A 22220-nucleotide genomic window follows, 5' to 3' on the forward strand; every position below is an offset into this window, starting at 1 on the left:
CATTTCAGAGACATTATTTCTTAAAGGTTTCAAATAGTTTCAACTGCTACCTGATAACAATGAGGTAAAATCAGGGAACTGAGGAAATGTCTAGAAATGTAAGCTGTCCCCAACCTTTTTCTCAATCAGGACCCCTTCTACATAATCGAAAATTTCATGGATATTTAGAATATGAAAGCTGTAGGATAAGAATAGATGATAGCAAAAAGCTCTTATGAATTAATGTTTTTAAATGAAGTTCTATGTTATTCATCAAAGTAATGCTTTTAAATAGCAATACATTTAAAACCTCTAGTACATATATGTGTGTGTGAGACATTATATAAGTAATTTGGCATATTTTATTAGAGTTAAATAAAGATGAAAATGGCAGTAGTACCTGGGCTTTAAAAGATGAAAGACACAGAAATATAACTTGGTCTCAGGTTCCTGTCAAATGTCAAGATTTAAAATGAAATCACACAACTTTGCCCAAATTTCTGCTCTTCCTGTAATTCATCCTATTATAAAAGGAGTTAAATTAATTTGATAGAAGTGCTAGTTCTCATAGCCACTACTGATATTTTTGGAAGTTATACAAATTAGATGATAGTACAGCTTCAATATCTCTAAATGCTCTTCACTATTTTCAGGTAGTAAAATTGCCAAAAACTATTTTTCACATGACTCAGATACCACAAGACTCCCTTTCCAATTTTAGTCTTCTTCCCATACTATCTTAAAAATGAATGTTGAGGGGGCAGCTAGATGGTGCAGTGGATAGAGCACTGGCCCTGGAGTCAGAAGTACCTGAGTTCAAATCTGGCATCAGACACTTAATTTACCTAGCTTTGTGGCCTTGGGTAAGTCACTTAATCCCATTGCCTTGCAAAAAAAAAACCTTAAAAAAAAAAAAAGAATGTTGAACATTTCCTTTTTTACTTTTTGAAAGGTGCTGGAATTTGGTGGCTTGTCTGGGACCACAGGGCCAAGTGGTTGCTGAGTCTCTGGGGTGGTATGTGGGTTTGGGGCCTCTTGACCCCAGGGCCGGTGCTCTATCCACTGCACCACTCAGCTACCCTACAGCACATTTTAGAAGAGGGACAGAGTAAAAGGAGAGAGAAAATATAATAGATGATAGTGGGGAGGAATGGATGGAGGGAATTACAATCAGCAACAGCAACTGTGGAAAAATATGGAAGTAACTTCTGTGATGGACTTATGATAAAGAATGTGATCCACCGGACACAGAGCTGATGGTATCAGAACACACACTGAAACACATTTTTTTCCCTTTCTTTTTTCTTTTTTTCTCATGAGGTTTTATATTTTTGTGGGGGAGGGTGGCATTATGTTTACTTTCAAATAAGAATATTTTAGTAATGTGTAAATAAAAAAATAAAGAAAAAATGGGGAAAAATGAATGTTGAAACTACAAGCAATTTAATGAAGTTTTGTACGTCAAGACAACATGTTCAAAGACTTGTTCTCAGCTATTAAGCCTTCCTGGATCTCCTTTTTCCAGTTAAAAGGGTTCCCTCTGCTCAAATTTATCTATTTTGTCTAGATCACCACTTTGTCCCAATACACTCAAACTTGGAATGAACATACTTGTTTATGCAATTTTCTTCCAAGTCAAGAAGAAATTAAAACTTACCATGACCCAAGCATTGTGCTAAATATTAGGATATAAAGAAAGATTAAAAAAGAAAGAAAGAAAAACTCCAGTCCATGCCCTTAAGGAATTCATAGTCTAATAGGGAAAAATAACTATAAATATTTAAGACATACATATTGAGGAAATAAAAGGCAAGCTGAGAGAAACTTGTTATTAGGAACTTGGCAAGGGGAAAGGGGTGAAGAGGACTGGGAAAGGCTTCCTACAAAATGTAGAATTTGAGTTGAGTTTTTAGAAGAAGTCAAAAAAAAATAAGAGGTAACAGTAAAGGGAAGAGCATTCCAGGTGAGTGGAACAGTCATATTAAGGTTGTGAGACAGAGAAAAGACTGGTATGTTTGAGAACCTGAGGGATTCAGAGTGCATGGAAGAGAATAAAGTATGAAAATCCTGAAAAGGTAGAAAAGAGTTATGTTATGGAGAAAACTGAATGTAAACAAGTGTTTTTTTTATCTTAAAAATAATAGGGAACTCCTTGAGATGGAAAATGACAGTTACATCTACACATAAGAAAAATCAACCTTTTTGCAGCTGAAGGGAAGAAAGATTGAAGTGGGAAGAGGCTTGGGGTAGGAAGATCATTTAGAAGGCAACTGCAATAGTCTAGGCAAGGGTCTGAATTAAGAGACTGTAAACTATCTCAGGGTACAATCTGTTGTTCAATTCTCAACAAATAGCACAATGAATTTCATAAAATATCTGCTCAATGATTGTGTTATTCAACTGAATGATTTGGGAATTGGTTCTAGAAAACTCAAATCTGCATTTAAACAGATTAACAATTTATTACACAATATATCATGTGCATATTATTTTCATATATGCTTACCAAAAGAAGTAGGAAGTCAGTTTAACTGAAAAAGTCCAGTTTGCCTTTCACAAAATCACACCCTCTGTTTTTTTTTATCACTTTGAACAAAAAAAAATCCCTTTTCTCTGGAAAATTAGATTACTCAATTAAAATAATTTGAAGTGCTTGAGCTGATTTAATTTTGCAAAGAGAAGGCAATCAGGATTATTAGATAGTACTTGACTCCTAAATTGCTTTTTCCACACTAACCATACACAGAACAAATCTACTGACCTTTTAGAATATAGCCCCTTCATTTTCCCCAGTCTCTTTCCTAATGAAGCAATAAAGTGAGATATATAAGGTTATGATAAGACATCCTGATGATTTTCTTATCTTGTCACTGATTTTCTTTTCTGTATCTGAGTAACAAGAAAAGATTCTCACATGATAACTTCTCTACCTTATCATCCCTACACTCAACAAAATCTGGGTTGTGTGACCCTCCTCGTAAGACTTCGGCATCTGACTTAGAATTATATCTCCCCTAGACCCTGTCATCATTCTTAGGGTCTTCAAAATCCTTAATTACTTAAACTTTTAATATAGTGGTAACATAAGGTACTGTGTTATGACAGAGTTTAAAAATTAAAACCAGATCCTATCCTTAAGCAGCTCTCATTCTAAGGTACATAACAAAGCATACACAAGTACATGAAAAAAAAAATAAAGAATTTGAAGAGAACAAGAACACTAACAATTGAGATCAGGGAAAACATCTTCCTCAGAGATGGTACCTGAGCTGAGACATGAAGGAAATTAAGGATAATAAGAGGCAGAGATGTGAAGCCTCAGGAAAAGATAAGGAGAGAGCATTTGGATGACAAATTTGAAAGGTTATCAAGACCTCCTTGGTTACAATAGCGAAAGTATGAAAAGAAGTAGTGAGAACTAAGTCTTGAAAAGTAGGCTGAAGCCAGTATAAAGAGTTTTAAATTCCAAATGCTTCAATTTTTTTTCTTAGAGTCAATAGGAAACCAAGGATTTTTGAGCAGGTTTATGACATGCTCAGGTCTGTGCCTTAAGACAAAAAATTTGGCAAATGTGTGATGAATGGAAAAAGAGAAACTAAAAGCAATGATACCAAGTAGGAACCCACTGCCATAGTTCAGATAAGTCTGGTAAGGGCTTAAAATAGGATAGTGGATGCATGAAGGGCTAGAAAAAAATGCAAGAAAAATCTATAAAATTTGTCAACTGATTAGATATGTATAATGAGAAAAGAGAATGAGGTTGAAGACCTAGATTAAAGTTAAGATGATGATACCAACAGAAATAGGGTACCTTAAGAAAGGGGTGACTTTAGAGGGAAAGATGAGTTCTGGGGCAGGTAGATGGCATAGTGGATAGAGCATGGGCCCTTAAGTCAGGAGGACCTGAGTTCAAATGTGACCTCAGACACTTAATAATTAACTAGCTATGTGACTTTGGACAAATAACTTAATCCCACTCCACTGTCTTGCAAAAAACAAACAAACAAAAAAACGATGCATTCCAATCTGGATATGTTGAGTCTGAGATGCCAAAGTATATCTATGAAGGGATATTAATTATGCAATTATCAATGTAGAACTGGAGTTTATTTCTATTTTATTTAAGGCATTTAAAAGTACAGCCATGAGCTGGATGGATCATATCTTTAATTCATTCATTCAACAGTATTCAGAATTCTGTGCTAGGCAATAGGGTAGATATACAGTTTAAGATAATACTCTGGGATCATAACTAGAAATTTTCCAAATCCAAGATCTTTGCCATTCCCCTCTCTTATTCTTCTGTCTCACTCATCCCATAATTAATCAGCACCTCTCTGATTTTCCTACTTTATCCAGGGAATAAAACCAACATTAAGAGAGCTAGTTCAATATACTCCATGACTTTGGAATCCTGCCACTCTTTTTTTCGATGTAACTTGCCTTGCACATTGGCAACCCAGCATTAACCCAAGGCCAGCCAGCTTTCTCAATTACTTTTTCTGGGCAGACAAGCAAAGCTAGAATCATGAAACTGAAACAACTGATTTCCTACAAATTTAGAATCTTTAAACTCAAAAAACTGCCCAACAAGTCTTCATTCATCTAAGTTGACTCCCCATTGCATTCTCCAGAAGAGCTTTCTTAATCTTTTAAATTCTCAAATTCTTGATCATAAACTGACTTGCCTTTCTCTGAAAGTACTATAGATTCTTTCTTTTCTAAAAAAAAAAAAAGTAATCTTCAGATATCTTCCTACTTCAATGAGAAGATCAACACTATCAGACATGAATTGTCACAGTTCCCAAAATGCCTATATTGTCATTAATCCCTATTCACTTTTACGCTTATTTTCTCCTACCACATACAGGACCAAAGTATAGCAATTAGGTCCTCTCTTCTCTTGAGTCTTTGAATCTATCTTTTTGAATTTATTCTTTCTCTGTCACCTAAAATAAATCAAATCTATGCCTACAAAAAAAAAGAAAAAACTCCCTCAACCCAATTTTGTCTTCCAAACTTTTCTCCATTTACTTCCAAAATTACTTTAAACAAAAATTTTATTGATGCTCTTTTCTTTTACTACTGTAACTTTCTAATGAGCTCTACCTCTATTAATTCTCCTTCATAAGAAATAAATACATTCAAGCAAAACAAATACACTGACCATATATTCAGATGTACGCCTTATTACACAAGTATGGCACATCATCTCTATGCTAAAAGGGAATTGGCACAGTTCATCAAAAGTTCTCTCAAGTCATGATTTCACAGGGCATAAGAGCTCTGAAGTCTTTCTTTATATTAGTGTTGCCATCATGGAAATTGTTCAAGTCCTGCTTAATTCATTCTTTATTAGATCATACAAGTCTTCCCAAATTTCTCTGAATTCTTCATATTTTTCATTTTTTTATTGAAACAATACTTTATTACATTTATAAAACACAATTTGCTCCACCATTCTTCCAGTCACTAAGGATCCACTTTCCTACTAGTTATTAACCACCATAATCACTCTATGCCTCAATTTTCTCAGAAATAAAAACATAGCTAACATTCATAGAGCACCTGCTAAATGCTAGGCATTATGCTAATCACTTTTGCTAATACTGTCTCATTTGATCTTCAAAATAAATTTATGAAGTAGCTACTATTGTTATCCTAATTTTACAATTGAGGAAATTGAGAAAAATAGAGGCCATAAGGCTTGCCAAAGGTCAGCTAATAAATATCTAAGATTGGATTTGAACTCAAGCCTTTCTGACTTCAGGTTCAGTGCTTTAATCATTACGCAACCAAGCTGCCTAAAAGGGTGCAAAATAACATTTAAAAATGCTACCAAATGGGGATACTAGCAGCTATGTCAAGGGTTGCTGTTAAATTAAAATGAAATAATTTTATGTCAATATCTATGTAGACTTAAAGCACTATGTACAAATGTCAATTATTATTATTCTCTCTCTCTCTCTCTCTCTCTCTCTCTCTCTCTCTCTCTCTCTCTCTCTCTCTCTCTCTCTCTTGTCCTTCAGATGAAAAGCTAATCCTATATGGTAAACTGAAAATAAAGTCATATTTCAAAATATTTTAGCAAATTCTTCAAAGACTTTAATAAGAGGAAATATCTTCTCCAGGAGAGAAGATAGTAAACCAATTTATTCTTTAAGATACCATTTTAATGCTTTACCTTAGCTAAAATATTTCATCTCCTATGTGCCAAGCCCTGTAAGTCTGAGAGTTTTAACTATTGTGGTACTTAGACAGCAAACACAGTCTTTTGTCAGAACTGTACCAGAAGCAATTTTTTTTTTGATAGGGAAGAGTCTTCACAAAATCAGAGCCATTTCCATGCCACAGAGAGTCAGTGAAGTAGCACTTAATGAAATATTTCAGATATTTATGAAAGAAGTGAGGGGGTTTGCTTTTGAGCTTTCCTAGGACCCATGTTGTATTTCTGTGGGAAAATTCATTTTGGATATCAAAAAAAGCACTTAAAATTGATTTTTGGAGGACACAGCTCTTTTGTATGATATACAAATTGCAGAATTTTCAATACAGAATATACAAAAAATATAGAGATTATAGAATACCTTCCTAGCTCTGTTTCTAACTCTCACAATTCTGCCACCAAATGCCACAAGTGTCCCCTTGAACTTTCCCCAGGATAGGATCTTCTCACCCTGGAACCTATCTTTACCTCTCCTATTGTTGAATTACTCCAGATGCTTCCATGTAGAGAAGGATCAAGTCATCTATCTTTCATTCCCCTCCTGGTTCTGCTTTTGACACAAGGCATGCTCACTTCCTACCATCTCCCACCAAATACATTTCCCACCCTCCCCTTTCTGGTTCTTTTTTGTGTGACTCCTCCATTAAAAATGCGAGCTCTTTGAGGACAGAGAGTTTCCTCTATTTATTTATATTTTTGAGTGATTACAGCAGTGATTTAAACACAATAACCATTCAATAGGAAACTCTTGTTGCCTTGGATTTAGAAAGACTCATCCAATAAGAAAAATCTAAGTTTCCAGTGTTCTTGTTGTTCCATCATTCCAGTCATGTCCAATTCCTCATGACCCCATTAGGGGCTTTCTTAGCAGAAATACCAGAATGGTTTGTTTGCCATTTCCTTCTCCTGCTCATTTTACAAATGAGGTATTGAGGCAAACAGAGTTAAGTGACTTCTCCAGGATCACCGAGCCAGTAAGTGATTGAGATCAGACTTGAATTCATGAAGATGAGCCTTCTTGACTCCAGGCTCAGCACTCTATCTACTGTACTGCCTAAATTTGCAGTAAACAATGGTAATCTCATTTTTTAATCTATTATCTTCTGTTTAAAAACAAAACAAAACCCTTGGCTTTTGTAGATTATTTATTTGCATTTTTGTAGATTATTTATTTGTATTTTTGCATAATATAGCTATCTACAGCCAAAGAGATTAATGTTACTTATATAAAAATTCATGACTAGTACCTGAAGATTCCATTATAATGAGTAAAAATCAGGTTATTAATACTATATAAAATGGATATGGATCTCTAATAATATTTATAATTTTATATTAGAAAAACCCTACTTTTTGAAAAGAAATTTACCCCACACTGATAGGCTTTTGGTCATATTTTCCAGATTAGGAATTCTGTTCTTATTTTAATATATTTTTCCCCCAGGATCAGAAAACTAACATCATCCAAAGGATAGCTCATTTCTTCAATTTCTCTCAGAAAGACCCATAATCTGACCATGAGCAAACAGTGAAAAAATCCCTAATGGTCCCGTCAGCATACATTTTTCATAAAGTGATTCTCCCTTTGCAGCCTCAGCTTCTTAAGCCTCCCCGCCCCCCCTAATTGTTTTCCTGGTAGGCTAGGCAACAATTACCACTGTTACACACAGGACTGAGTATGTGCACAAGCAATATATTTTACAATACATAAGTGAGGTGTCTCTGATATCTGGTGCTTTTATCACTAATTGCACTATAAAGTGTGCTATTAAAACTGGAACAAACAAGACTGTAAAAATCACATAATGGACCGTGACCACTTATAAAAGACTTTAGTAAATGCTACAATTTTTTTAAGTTTCTTATTGTATGATGATTTTTCTGTTTTTGTTTTCAGAGGAAACCTGAAGAAAGTTATTTATGTACCCATCTCAAAGTTAAATATCAGAGAAAATCTTAAACAATATCATATGTCCAAATCTGTTACTTAATATTAATGGTTTACAAACCATGTTACATTTCAATTAGGTTTCTAAGAGGTATTGATATAACTTTTTCAAAGAAAATGGGGTCATGACAATCAAGTTACAGGTTCTTCCATAACCCCCAAAGATTATGGATAAAGAGGGAAAAAAAATCAAGCAAAAAAGGTTCTAACTTCTAACATCTCAAAGAAATGACTAAACATAACTGTCAAAGTGTTGTACTTCAGGGAAACAAACCTGGCAATTATTATCAATTTCTACTGGAAATCCAAAACTACCTGTCTCATATGTAATCAACTCAATTTTTCCTGGGCTAAATTTTCAACTTGTAAATTAAGCCTTTTTCTCACTTCATATGAATAAACATTTCACATGTTCACATTTCTTGCTCCAGAGGATAGATAGTACATGGGAAGAAAAATATTATAACTTCAAATTAGTCATTTTTGTCACTTACTAAAGCACTGCTAAATGGTTAAGAGAGGTAGAGATTTTAACTATTGACTCAAATGAGGTCTGGGGATTATCTCTAGATTTCAATTATCCATGTTATACTTGTCCTTCATTCCCAGAGAGACAGCAGAATAGCAATTCTTGATAAAAAAAAAAAAAATTAAAAGTGCCACAGAGCATATCTTACAAAGTGAACAGTGACTAAAAGCTTTGGAACAAAAGAATAATTACAAAATTAATGAAAACAATGCAATTTATATTTTTCATTTTATTATATGTGTCCTGTTAAGAAAATATGGATTGAGCTTGGGTCCCTTGTTCTGAAATGTAACAAGTAAAATTCAAATATATTTGGGAAAATTTTCTTATATTCATAGGATTAATGCTATCAATGAAGGCAAAATGTCAAATTTAAAACAAATATTTATTAATTTATGAATTTGATAAATGAAATTCTCTCTTGAGAATCAATTAATTTGGATTCAAGCATTAGCCAAAATATATTAAAATGAAAAATGGGGAAATATCACCTATTCTAAAATGTCATTATTGATACTAAAAAGTTATATGCATTATAATAGTTAGAACCAACTTTTTAAATAATTGAAATTTAAGGTTTCATAATAGTAATTGAAACAAACCTAATAGAAAATATATGTAAGATATATAACCTAAGATAAAACAAAGAAAATGAGATACCTTCACTATAAGTTTCTTTAAGAAGTCTAACACAAATGCTAAAAATAAATTATTAAATTATAAATATATTATCAACTTAAGAACTAATCAATTCCTTTATTCATAGACAAAACTTACTTTGTCAGATGCTTCAGAAGCCAAGAGGTTAGTGGCAAGGGTTTGTAGTTTGTGATGGGCCATATTTTTTAAAGCAGCAAGACTACGTCTTGTCATAGCTTGTTTTAAATTAATAGCTGGATGACTAAGAGAATCAACTGCAGCAGGAACTGCTTCATCACAAGCATTCAAAATCTCGACTGCTGTTATCCCCATCACACAACGATCCAGTGCTCCTTTTAAAAAAAAAGGAATTATTTTAAGCATATTGCAATTATTTCAAAATCTCAATTAACTAAAGTGATATATAAACTATATAAAAATTTTTAATCTGCAATATGTTCATATTACTTTGGACTTCCCTCTACTCCACCACTCAAAACAATACCATCATTCTTTCTAGGCACTCACTAAGCTAAAACTGCCTCCTTGTAAAGCACTTACTTGTATGGCTTGCCATTCCACTTATGCTATAGACAAGACAAAAATCTTCACCAGGCAGACACCAAATTTTCTCCACAATTATCAAGGATATTTCCCTCAATAATTCTATGTACAGAGGACAAGTGTTTCATGTTGAAGGACCTTTCCCTTGCCCCCCAAAATAAAAGGAACAAACAAAGCAACTTGACCTCGATATATGTTATAAACGAGTTGCCTGATATTCTTTAATCAAGCATTCTACTCAGGATTCTAACCTTTAAGCTTTCACCCAAGTTGATATGTATGGTTGAAAAATCCTCCCCCTACTAATTAACCAAATATTTATTTTCCCTCCAGTTATACAACTCACAGAGATTCATTTCCCCTATAAAATTATCTTGAACTTACAAGATGGGTGGATAAATGTCTCTCTGGCGTAATTCTCATAGCTAAACTTAACCATTCCTAAGATTCTGGATAAATCCAGTCTATTTCTAAATATGCTTATAAAAAAGTAAGACTAATCCAAAGTACATATTTACTTTTTTTCATGTGTATGCCCTGTTTTTAGCTGCACATTCAACAGATATTTATTAAGCACATACAAAGCACTGTGTTCAGAAAACAGGGATCTGAATACCAAAAATGACAGTCCTTCCTCAAAAAAAAAAAAGTGCTTATGCCCTACTGGGAAAGATAAATAAATATACTCATGGAAAGCAGGGTATGATGGAGAAAAATGAAAGGTGCAGACAAATAGCTTTTGGAAAATCTGAGGAAGGAAAAAATGTTTTCAGAGAGAGATTAAGGAAGTTTTACAGACACTTCTCCATTATGCTCCCAAACAGTACTCATCCACAAAGCAGAGAACTATTTAATCAAATGCTACCCAGAGAGACATTTTCAATCATTACTTTATATGATGGTAATATAGGCATTCTTTCAAGACCATTCCAAAACAAGATGGGAGGGGAGAAGTTATGGAAGGCAATATACACATTTGATTATTAACATGAAAGAATGCTTTGGAGTTATTGTTAAAGTTCATCAATTGTTCTCAGAGAATAGCAATCACAGGTTGATGTCTTGATTTATACAAGAACTAGACTTAAGTGAAGCAGACCTTCCCAAAGTTGTCAACCTCACTCTTCCAGTCTTCAAAGTCCAATGGCAAAACAAACATCAAGAAGACTGGCAATATAACAGAAAAAACACTGGACCAAGACCCAGATTTGAGTACTAACTCTACCATTTATTGTGTCTATAAGATCTTACTCAACCTCCCTGAGGCTCCATTCCCTCATTTATAATCAGATAATGCTTGCAAAGCTCATTTCAAGTGAGATAATATGAAAATACTTTGTAAACATAAAGCACTATGTACAAAATAATAAAAAAAATAAAAAATAATTTGCATTTGTGCAGCACTTTAAGGTTTTCAAAGTACTTTGTGTATATTAACTCATTTGGTCCTCACAGCAACTCTATGAGGTGGGGTTTATTATTATTTCCCATTTTATAGATAAAGACACTGAGCCTGAAAAAAAGTTAAATAATCCACCTAGGATAACAGGCAGAATCTCAGGCAAAATTTGGACCCAAGTCTTCCTGACTCCAAATACAGAGCTCCTGTTACTATACAACTTCATTTCCTCTCAAACACAGAAGCATAATGTTAGATAGAACCAAAGATCCAGTTACTAAGGCAAAGGTCCATTATTAGGTTAAAAGGAAAAAAAATGAAAAATGAAAAACTACCACAAAGAGTGGAAAACAATATAGCAGAAATTAGATGCATACAAACGTCACAACTATATACGAAGACAAGTTACATATGACACATTACTTATGATATAAAAGGTGACATTATAAGCAAATTAGAAGGAAGAAATTAATTTTTCACAAGTATGGCTAAAGGAACAAGATCAAACAAGGAAGAAAGAGGATGACAAAGTTTTAAAGGTTCTTTTATGAACAAAATTAATGCAGTTGAAATTAGAATAGAAATAGGAAACTCAAAAAAACAAAAAACCTTTACAGTAAGTTTCACAGCTAAGCCATTCCAAGATATATAAAGAATTGATTCAATTTTATAAAAATGTATCATTTCTCTAAAAGGCAAAATAACAAATCATATTAACAGATAGTTTTTAAAAATATATCAAGTCACATAAAAAGGTCCCAAATTACTAATAATTAGAGAAAAGTAAATTAAAGCAGTTCTGAGATATCACCACATCTCCAAAAAATTGGCAAAAATGACTAATTAGAACTGCTGGCAAAACAATGAAATGGTTTAGCCATTTGGGAAAGAAATCTATAACTACTCCCCCTCCTCCCACAAGTTCTTTAACTTGCAGCCCAAAGAGAACAAAGAAATAGTAAACGGTTTGCGCATAATACAAATATCTATAAATATTACATATATATATATAAAATCATTCTTTTAATAATAAATATGAATGTATATATGTAAATATATATGTACAAATATATATTATATATCTATAATATGTATAAATATTGAAAAATCAGCCCTTTTCATAATGGCTATGAACCAGGATCTGAGGGTGTGTCTATCAATTGGAAAATGACTGAACAAATTAAGAGTATATGAATATAAGAGCAACTAGGTGGCACAATATATAGAGCACTGGCCCCAGAGTCAGGAGGAACTGAGTTAAAGTCTGGACTCAGACACTTAATAGTTACTTAGGTGTGTGACCTTGAGCAATTAACTTAACCCCATTGCCTTGCAAAAAACAGAAAGGAAGGAAGGAAGGAAGGAAGGAAGGAAGGAAGGAAGGAAGGAAGGAGAGAGAGAGAGAGAGAGAGAGAGAGAGAGAGAGAGAGCATATGAATGTAAAGAAATACTACTGTGCCAAAAATTTTGATAAAATGGTCATTTTCTTTTAGAGAAAACATGGAAGATATGTATACATTGAATGCAAATGCAAAGTGAAGTGAACAGAACCAAGGAAATAATTCTGTTACATTAATAAACATTTATTAAGCACCTGCTAATGGGGCAAGTACATTACTAAGCACTGTTTTTTATATATTAACAGGAACATTATAAAGGAAAACAACTTTGAAAGACTTTAGAACTCTCATCAATACAATGAAAAGTCATGATTCCAAAGGACCAAAAATAACTCATACTACTCACTTTTTAGGAGAAAATGTAGAATGAGATATGTTTTTTTGGAAACATTGGAGATAGACAATAGAAAACCTTACTTCACTTGATAATGCTATCATTATCTTTCTAAGTCAGGGGTGGGAAATGTCTGGTCTAAGGACACCATAAAGTTAGTGAAATCATTTGGTTTGATGCTGCCAAGGCAACTACAGGCAGGACTCAAAATTCAATAAATCTAGGAGCTTTTGAGGGGTGAATTAATTAAATGTTTGGCCAAATAAAACAGACTAATTGTCAAGCTTAAGTTTTGGCAGGAAAACTGTTCATAGTCTAAACACTCCCCTTTCTCTTACCATCATTAGAAACACCCACCTTCCAGTCTCCTAGATTCACAACCTAGAAGTCATCCTGGACTCCTCACTTTCTCTCAGCTGCCCCCCTCCCCTTTTCCAAGATGATGCCAAGATCTTTCAATCTCACTTATGCAACATTTCTCCTCTGTAACTGTCAATACCCTCGGGCAGGTCCTTATCATCTCATGCCTGGACTATTGCAATAGCCTGTCAGTGGGTCTGCCTGCTTCAATCTATCTGCCAATCAGTCTTTAAAGTGATACTGCTAAAGAACAGGCCTCATGGGGAGGAAGAAGCCAAGATGGCAAAGTGAAGCTAACATGCACCCAGTGCTTTTTCCTACCAAAGATAAATAAAGCCTCTGCATTGACATTATAGCTACAAATCCCACCAAGAAAAAGAGAAGATCCAAAGAAGTTTTCAATGGTAGACATCATAGAGGATCTTCAGTGAAGGTCTGTCTCTTTAGGAGAAAAGGGGAAGTAAAACCCCGGAGACCGGAGAGCTGGAAAGCCAGTTGGGAGGCTTTTAGCCACAGTGCAGTCCAGGTCCCAATAGCCTGACAACAGCAGAAGGCCCAGCAGCTAGATATCAAGCCTGCAGGGAGGATCCCAACCCCAAACAAAGTCTGAACCCTGGGAAAACCAGGACAAAAGACAGGACTGGGTGGGGAACAAACTACCACATAGTTAGAAAGTGGACATAAAGGAGGAAATAAACCTCTACAAAGGCCAAGGCCTGGACCGCAAAAGCAAAATCTTAGCCAATAACAGGCCAGGGATCAGACTCTAGTCCCAGAATAAAAAGTTTGAACAAACTCCCTATACCCCATAATCAGAGCTCAAACAATAAAGATGAGCAAAAAAAGCTAAGAGAGCTAGTCATAGAAAATTACTAGGCAGATTGAGATAATAACAATGCCGTATCAAAAGAAGAAACAGGAGAAGCCTCAAAAAAGTCTGAGTTGGACTCAAATCCAAAAGCTCATAGAAGAGATTAAAAAAGAATTTAAAAATCAAAGAAGAGAGGAAGAAGAAAAATGGAAAAAAGAACTGATAATCATGCAGGAAAATTATGAAAAACTGACCTAAGTAAAAATAACCAAGAAAAAAACCACAAATGTTAAATAAAGAAAATAAAAACCTAAAAATTAGAACTGAACAAATAGAAACTAATGAATCCATGAGACTAAAAGATTCCATCAAACAAAATAAAAAGCCTGAAAAAAATCAAAGAAAATGTTTTTTCCTATTTGGAAAAACAAATGACCTGGAAAATAGATCCAGGAGAGATAATCTATGAATCATTGGACTGCCAGAAAGCCTAAATCAAAAAAAAAAAAAAAAAGAGTCTGGAAACACCATGCAGCAAATTATCAGAGAAAATTGTACAAATCCGCTAGAATGAGAAGACAATATAGCCATTGAAAGAATACACAGAACCCCTCCAGAAAGAAAACCCAGGTTAAAAACTCCAAGGACTATTAGAGTCAAATTATAGAACTCTCAAATAGAGGAGAAAATTCTGCAAGCAGCAAAAAGGAAACAATTTAAAAACAAAGGAAATACAATAAGACTCACATAGGACCTATCAGCCTCAACATTGAAGGACTGGAGGGTCTGGAATACTATGTATATTGAAGAGCAAAGGACCTAGGATTACAACCAAGAATTTGCTACTCTGTAAAATGCAGTATATACTGTCAAGGAAAAAGATGAATGTTCAACAAAATAGAGAACTTCCAGAATTTCTTGACACAAAGACTGGAACTGAACAGAGAATTCAATCACCCAATAATTGACTCAGGACTCATGATAAAATACAAAGTTATCTGTCTTGGTGTTCAAAAAATCTTTATAAAAAATCTTTATAACTTTGTTCTACTCAAACTTTATTCCTCACCATCTACTCTTTAATCCAGCTACACTTCTATCTAGTCTCCTAGATGTTATTCCACTCCATCTCATTTTCAGGTATTTTCTCTATTATCCCTCCATACCCAAAACACTCATATTCTCTCCTCATCACCACCTCCTTACTTCCTTAGCTCTCTTCAAATACCAACCAAAATCTCATTTCTTCAGGAAGCCTTTACCATTTCCTCTTTAAGTTTAATGCTTTCTCTCTCTATTAATTATCTCCTATTTGTAAATAACTTCTTTGTATATACTTGTTTGCTTGCTTTCTCCTCTATTAGATTTTAGACTCCTTGAGGGCAGTACCTGTCTAAATTGTCTAGTCAGAACTTCACTGACTCCAAATCCATCCCTCTAAACACCTTGCTGCCTTAACAGTATCAGAGAAAAAGAGAGAGAAAACTAAATTGTGCTTCACATCCTTACAATTTGCTTTCCATATATATACTATTATGTACATCAAAGGCAGTATAACTCATTATCACAGGCTCAGAATATTAGTTGAAATGGTTTAATGATAGTTTGGTCCAATTCTATTTTGCCAAACAGAAAATAATCAAAGATATAAACCATATCAAGCATAGCAATTAAGGAAGAAAAAATAAATTTTCTCAACTAAGCAATTATTTTTTAAGTCATTAACTCAATTCTGGGACTATAATTGGAATAGTTACTCTTCTAACTACAGAGATGACTGATCCATCCCTCATTCAAAAAACCCATATTGGCAGACAAAGTTCTGGCAGATCATGATGTGTGTCATTTTTTTTAATAAGATCATGACAACAGACATGTATGTGAACTAGATTTGAATGAGGGCTATGCTAAGTCTCCAGTCTCATTTTCACCTCCAGAGCCATCTGGGTCCATGGCCAGATAATGAACCAAGACAACTGGAGACGGCCCTGGATGTATGGCAGTCAAAGTTAATTAATGGACTTGTCCAAGATCACAGAGCTACTATGTGTTAAGTGTCTGAGACCAGATTTAATTCAAGTTCTCCTGAATACAGGGCTAGTCCTCTATCCACTGAATCAAGTTGGAAAGAATCAAGTACAAGTCCATCATGAGCTGTCACCCGAGGACTAACCTCACTAAGTTAGAAGTTTTATCAGAGATCTGACCAACAAAGGATAAATCTTCTGGCCATAGAAATTCATGAAATCATTTACAAAGAGACATGAAGAGACTGTGATCTGTTTGGTGGGAGTAGTACCTATAGCTTTAAAATCACACATACTTTGAAAGACTGGAATAATAATTAGAATATTTCTCATTTAAAGAGCACTTTGTTAGCTTTTATTCTTATTGGAACACCAGTCTGACTGACCATCTGTCCTTAGAGGAAGGTAGTTCTATTCTTAAATACAAAGAAATTGCACATATCTCAAAGAAGAAATAAAAAATTAAAAAAAAAAAAACAACCTCAGGGTGACTAGGTGGCACAGTGGACAGAGCACTGGCCCTGGAGTCAGGATAACCTGAGTTCAAATCCGGTCTCAGACACTTAATAATTACCTAGCTGTGTGGCCTTGGGCAAGCCACTTAACCCCATTTGCCTTGCAAAAACCAAAAAAAAAAAAAACCCAACCTTCAGAATTACAGAGGTTTACTGGTGTACCAAACAACTTAATGCAATAATGCACCACTCCTAACAAAAAGGAGTAAGAATTCAAAAATTAGATTACTTGTGTCACTTTCCACTCATAATATAACCATTTATCTTGATGAGAAAATTCCATGCTAAGAATACAGCATAAGGATCAGCATAGGATGCAATATTGGGAATGAAACAATATTTATAAAAATAGAGCATCATCTTTTGCTGTTGCGAAGAAATGGAGCAAGAGGAATATCAAATAAAGATCAGCCAAATAATTGTTATATGAATTCAATGAAATATTATTGAAATATAACAAATAATAGAAGAAAATGATTCAGAGAAATGTGGCAAATCTGGTATGAAATGATTTAGAATGAAATGAGCATCAGCAGAAGAACAATTTATAACAAATTGCCTTCTGTAGGGGGTGGGGGGGGAAGTAAGATTAGGGGAAAAATTGTAAAACTCAAATAAAATCTTTAATAAAGGGAAAAAAAAGAACAATTTATACTATGACTAGAACACTCCAAAGGAAGGTAGTCCTGGAAGCAAGCTTCATGGCATAGGGAGCCACTGGGGCCACAAATAAAAGAGCTAAGTAGAGAAAGTTTAGAGAAGCTGGTTTGAGACTTTTTGTTCTGATTCTAGAAATGGTAAAATGAGACTCCCCTCCCCCCAAGATGTTGAGAGTCCACACTGGTTTTCAGAATATACTGAGAAGTGACAAAAAAAAAATTAATTAAACTATTTTTACAGATCCTATACTAGGCCCCAATGCATTTGTTCTTATATAGGCTAATCAGAAAAATGGTCAAATATAATTCTGTGTTTTGTACCACATGTAGAAGATTATTAGTGTTGATTGCTTTTTCTCAAATTTTGTATAATTGCAAATTACCATTAAAATTAACCAAAAGGAAAGAAATAACTTGGGAACCACAATATAAAAATAATAACACTATTGCTCTTTCAAATCTAAAAATCTCTTCTAATTTCTGAGGGAAAAATAAAAGAAAAAGCAAGATTTCATTTAAAATCAATGTGATTTAAATAAAAAAATCATCAGTTCTATCTACAAATCAGTGGCAAACCACACAAGAATTATATTACAACAACTGACATTTAAATGACCTTTTGGTTTTCAAACAGATTTTTCTGCACTCTATTTCAACTGTCACTGAATCTAAACTATGGTGATTTTAGATAAAAAATACTGAACTGGGTATAATCCTAAAAATACATATTAAACCCATAAACATTTGTATCTACTACAAATAACTATAATAATTATATATTTTTTAATATTCTTAATCCTCAAAATAAAAATCAAGCACCAAAAAAATTTGATACATTTCTTATAATATCAATTTGAATTTTATTTTAAGGGGTTTTTTTGCAAGGTAATATACTTCAAATACAAACAGATCAACAGAAAGATGCTACATATACAGAAATGTCAATAATAACACTTTTAGCAATTAACTGGATACAATGTGGTAATGACTAGCTAGAAAGCTGAAGACACACCATGGAGAATTTCAAGATGAAACAGGATAAACTATTTGGAATTTAGTATATAAGTAACATGGAAGCTTTGAAAATTTAAAAGCAGTGGAGTTACAAGATTAAATCAATATTTGGGGGAAATAATTCAGCAGAGTAAAGGATAGGACATAAAATAGGCTAGAGGCAGTAAGATGCTTGGGATACTACTTTGATAACAGAGGAAAATGTATATATGGTCTTTAAAATGCTAGCAAGAGAAAGGGAAATTATGGATATAAGAAAAAAAATAAAGGAAGAATCCAAAGGAACTGGTGATTGCCTCAATATATGGGATGAGAGAGAAGGTTGAAAACAGTTAAGACAGTCATAGCAAAAGGTCCTTCTTAGCACTGTTTCCTAAAACATTCCATTTCATATTGTTCTAGAATGCCCCTTAACTATTACCCTTATCTTTAAATTTAAGGGTAAATGATAGAATATAGAAAAAAATCAATGTCTCTTTTATCAAAAAATGAAATTAAATTTAATCCCTTTCTCACAAAACACTGGGGGGAAAAAAGGATAAAATATTTGATAATAAACGCCTGATATTTCAAATTGCCATTAAGAATAAAAGAACTTAACTGCAGCACCACCTCCTGTTTCTAGTGGCAATTTCAGTTTTGAGGAGAAGAGCACAATCAAATCATGCAAAGTAAAGTTAGAGAAATATAATTATAAATAAAATTGATCCTCAGAATCTGGTGCATAAGGTCCCATGTTCACTTCAAATGTTTCAGTTATTAAATCTATCCTGTATCATTTTCAAAATATAAATCTCATTTATTCACTTGTACTTACCTTCCAATATATTTTGTCATGCACTTATTCTGAGCTAAACTAATCCCAATTTCAAGTGCATATAACTTCAGTATAGATTTCTGACAAAAAGAGAAGTCCTCCAGACTTGAGATAACAATGACTCCCATTATATCATAACTCAGTTTTGGAAGAATCTATATTTTTTAAATGGTAGGACTAAAATAAGAGGCTTTCTTTCACTAATTTCTTTAGCAGCTTTTCAAGGAAATTTGAATAGTAAGACAAAGGATGCTGATGTGGCTATATATACATATATATATATATATATATATATATATATATATATATATATATATATATAGAGAGAGAGAGAGAGAGAGAGAGAGAGAGAGAGAGAAGTAATTTATGTTAACATTATAGGAAGGGATATAAAAATAAACTAATGAGAATAAAAGTGAACAGGGACAATTTTCTTTTTTTTTTTGCCTTTTAACATTTTATTTGTTTTCCAGTTATATACAATAGTAATATGTACCTATCATTTTTGTAAGGTTTTGAATTTTACAATTTCCTCCCCTTACCCCCCTGCCACAGAAGGCTGATATGATAGTCTCTACATTGTTTCCATGCTATACATTGATGTAAACTGAATGTTATAAGAGTAAACATAACCCCCCCCCCCTTCAAGAACATGAGAAACCTCAAGAATAGAAAAAAAATTCTACTTCAATCTGTGTTCAGGTTTCAACGGCTCTGTCTCTGGGGTGAGTTGCTTTCTTTATCATAAGACCACCAGAGAAGTTGCTTCAATATTTTTCTGACAGTTGCTATTACTAGCTGTACCTCCCCTCTATTCCACCCCACTCTAATGTATTCTATTCTCTCTCTCTCCTTTCATCCTGGTCCTGTCCAAAAGTGTGTTGAATCTGAGTACCCTCTCCCTTGATCTTCCCTCTCTTCTATCACCTATTCCCCCCTTCCATCCCCTCATTACCCCTTATCCCATCCCTTTCTTCTCATTTTCTCTCTAGGGTAAGATAAGAGTTCCTCACCCTATTAAGTGTGTATGTTATTTCCTCTGTGAGCTATATCTGATGAGAATGAAGACTCACTCATTCCCCCTTGCCTTCCCCCTTTCCACTCCATTGAAAAAGCTTTTTCTTTACTCATTTGAAATTTCTTAGCTTCTTCATCTCCTTTCCCTTCCTCCCAGTACTTTCCTTTATCACTCATTGACTCCATCTTTTTACCATGTTCTACCATTATATTCTACTCCTTCCTATGTCCTGTCTATATATGCTCTTTCTAACAGCTCTTATAAATGAGAAAGTTCATATGAATTATAAATATCTTCCTCCCATGCAGGAAAGCAAAGTTCAATATCATTAAGTTCCTCATAATTAGTCCTTCTTGTTCACCCCCTCTCTAGTTCACCAGAGCCCTGTACTTGGAGATCAAACTTTCTGTTCGGCTCTGGTCATCTCAAGAGGAAAGTTTGAAAGTCCCCTGTTTCATTGAAAGTCCATCTTTTCCCCTGAAAGAGGATGTTCAGTTTTGCTGGGAAGTTGATTCTCGGTTGTAAACCAAGATATTTTGCCTTCTGGAATATTGAATTCCAATCCCTATGAGCCCTTAATGTAGATGCTGCCAGATGCTGTGTAATCCTGACTATGGAGTCTCTGTAGTTGAATTATTTATTTCTGGCAGCTTTTAGAATATTTTCTTTGATTTGGGAGTTTTGGAATTTGGCTATAATATTCCTGGAAGTTTTTCTTTTGGAATCTCTTTCAGGAAGTGACCAGTGAATTCTCACAATTTCTATTTTACTCTCTGCTTCTAGGATCTCAGGACAATTTTGCTGTATTATTTCTTGAAAAATGAAGTCTAGGCTGTTCTCCTGATCATGGTTTTCAGATAGCCTAATAATTTTTAAATTATTTCTTCTGTATCTGTTTTCAAGGTTGGTTGTTTTCCAATGAGATATTTCACATTTTCTTCTAATTTTTTGCTTTTTTTGGAAGAGTTTTATTTCTTCCTGATTTCTTGCAAAGTCATCAGCTTCCTTTAGTTCCATTCTGCATTTGAAGGAGTTATTTTCTTCAGAGAGCTTTTTTATCTCCTTTTCCAGCTGGCCAATTCTGCTTTTTAAAGCATTCTTCTCATTTGCCTTTTGTTTTGCTTTTTCCATTAGGCCTAAACTGATTTTTAACATATTATTTTCTTCACTATTTTTCTTTATTTCCTTCATCAGGTTGTTGATTCGGTTTTCATAATTTTTCTGCATCACTCTCATTAATCCTCCACCTCCCTTAATTGCTTTTCAAAATCTATTTTGAATTCATCCTTAGTCTGAGCCCATTTTCTATTTCTCTTGGAGATTTTGGATACAGAAGCTTCAATTTTGTTGTCATCTAGGTGTGTTTTGATCTTCCATGGGACTAAAGTGATTCTCTATGGTCAGATTCTTTTTCTGTTGTTTACTCATTTACACATTTCCTCAGTCCAAACTAATTTACAGCACTTCCAAGGTTTGGGGTTTTTTTGGGGGGGGGTATACCCCATTGGGTCCTTTATTCCTCCAAGGTCTTATACTCTCTTGCCTGTGCTTTGATATGTAGATGGCCCCCGTACTTTCCTCTGTCCTGGGTCTATAAGGAGGATCCTGCTATCTTAGTATGGAAGCTCAAACTGCAACCTGGATCTGAATGTAGGCTCAAAGCAGAGTCTTAGCACGAGGGACAGCAGAGAAATCCCTGCAGACTTCCCTTACTGTCTCTGGGGGTGCAAGGTGCTTTCTCCAGATTCTCACTGCAGATTCTATGGTCAGTGCTCCTCACTCCACACTCACCCAGGTGGAGCAGAGTTCTCTCTCAGCCCCTTTAAGCTGTTGCTGATGATCTCTGGGCTAGGCTGGGTTGGGCTGCATTGCACTGCTCTGCTCTGCAGCTGGGGCCTTTTTTCCCAGCCCCTGGACCTAGTGAAACACACCTTTTCCACAGAACTTTTAAGTTATCTTGGACTGGGAAAATGTATCATTT

At 34.3% G+C, this 22220-nt stretch overlaps 1 protein-coding gene across 2 annotated transcripts in view; it reads right to left on the minus strand.

Annotated features, from left to right (window-relative positions):
• WDR7 (WD repeat domain 7) overlaps window positions 1-22220 on the minus strand; it is a 483043-nt gene that overhangs the window by 386319 nt on the left and 74504 nt on the right. For both annotated transcript variants that reach the window (XM_074208025.1, XM_074208024.1), the window contains exon 13: window positions 9460-9674. In XM_074208025.1, coding sequence (XP_074064126.1) covers window positions 9460-9674 — 215 coding nt within the window. The remainder of the gene's footprint in view (window positions 1-9459; window positions 9675-22220) is intronic.

Source organism: Macrotis lagotis, chromosome X (assembly GCF_037893015.1).
Source record: "Macrotis lagotis isolate mMagLag1 chromosome X, bilby.v1.9.chrom.fasta, whole genome shotgun sequence".
Classification (NCBI taxonomy): Eukaryota; Metazoa; Chordata; class Mammalia; order Peramelemorphia; family Peramelidae; genus Macrotis; species Macrotis lagotis.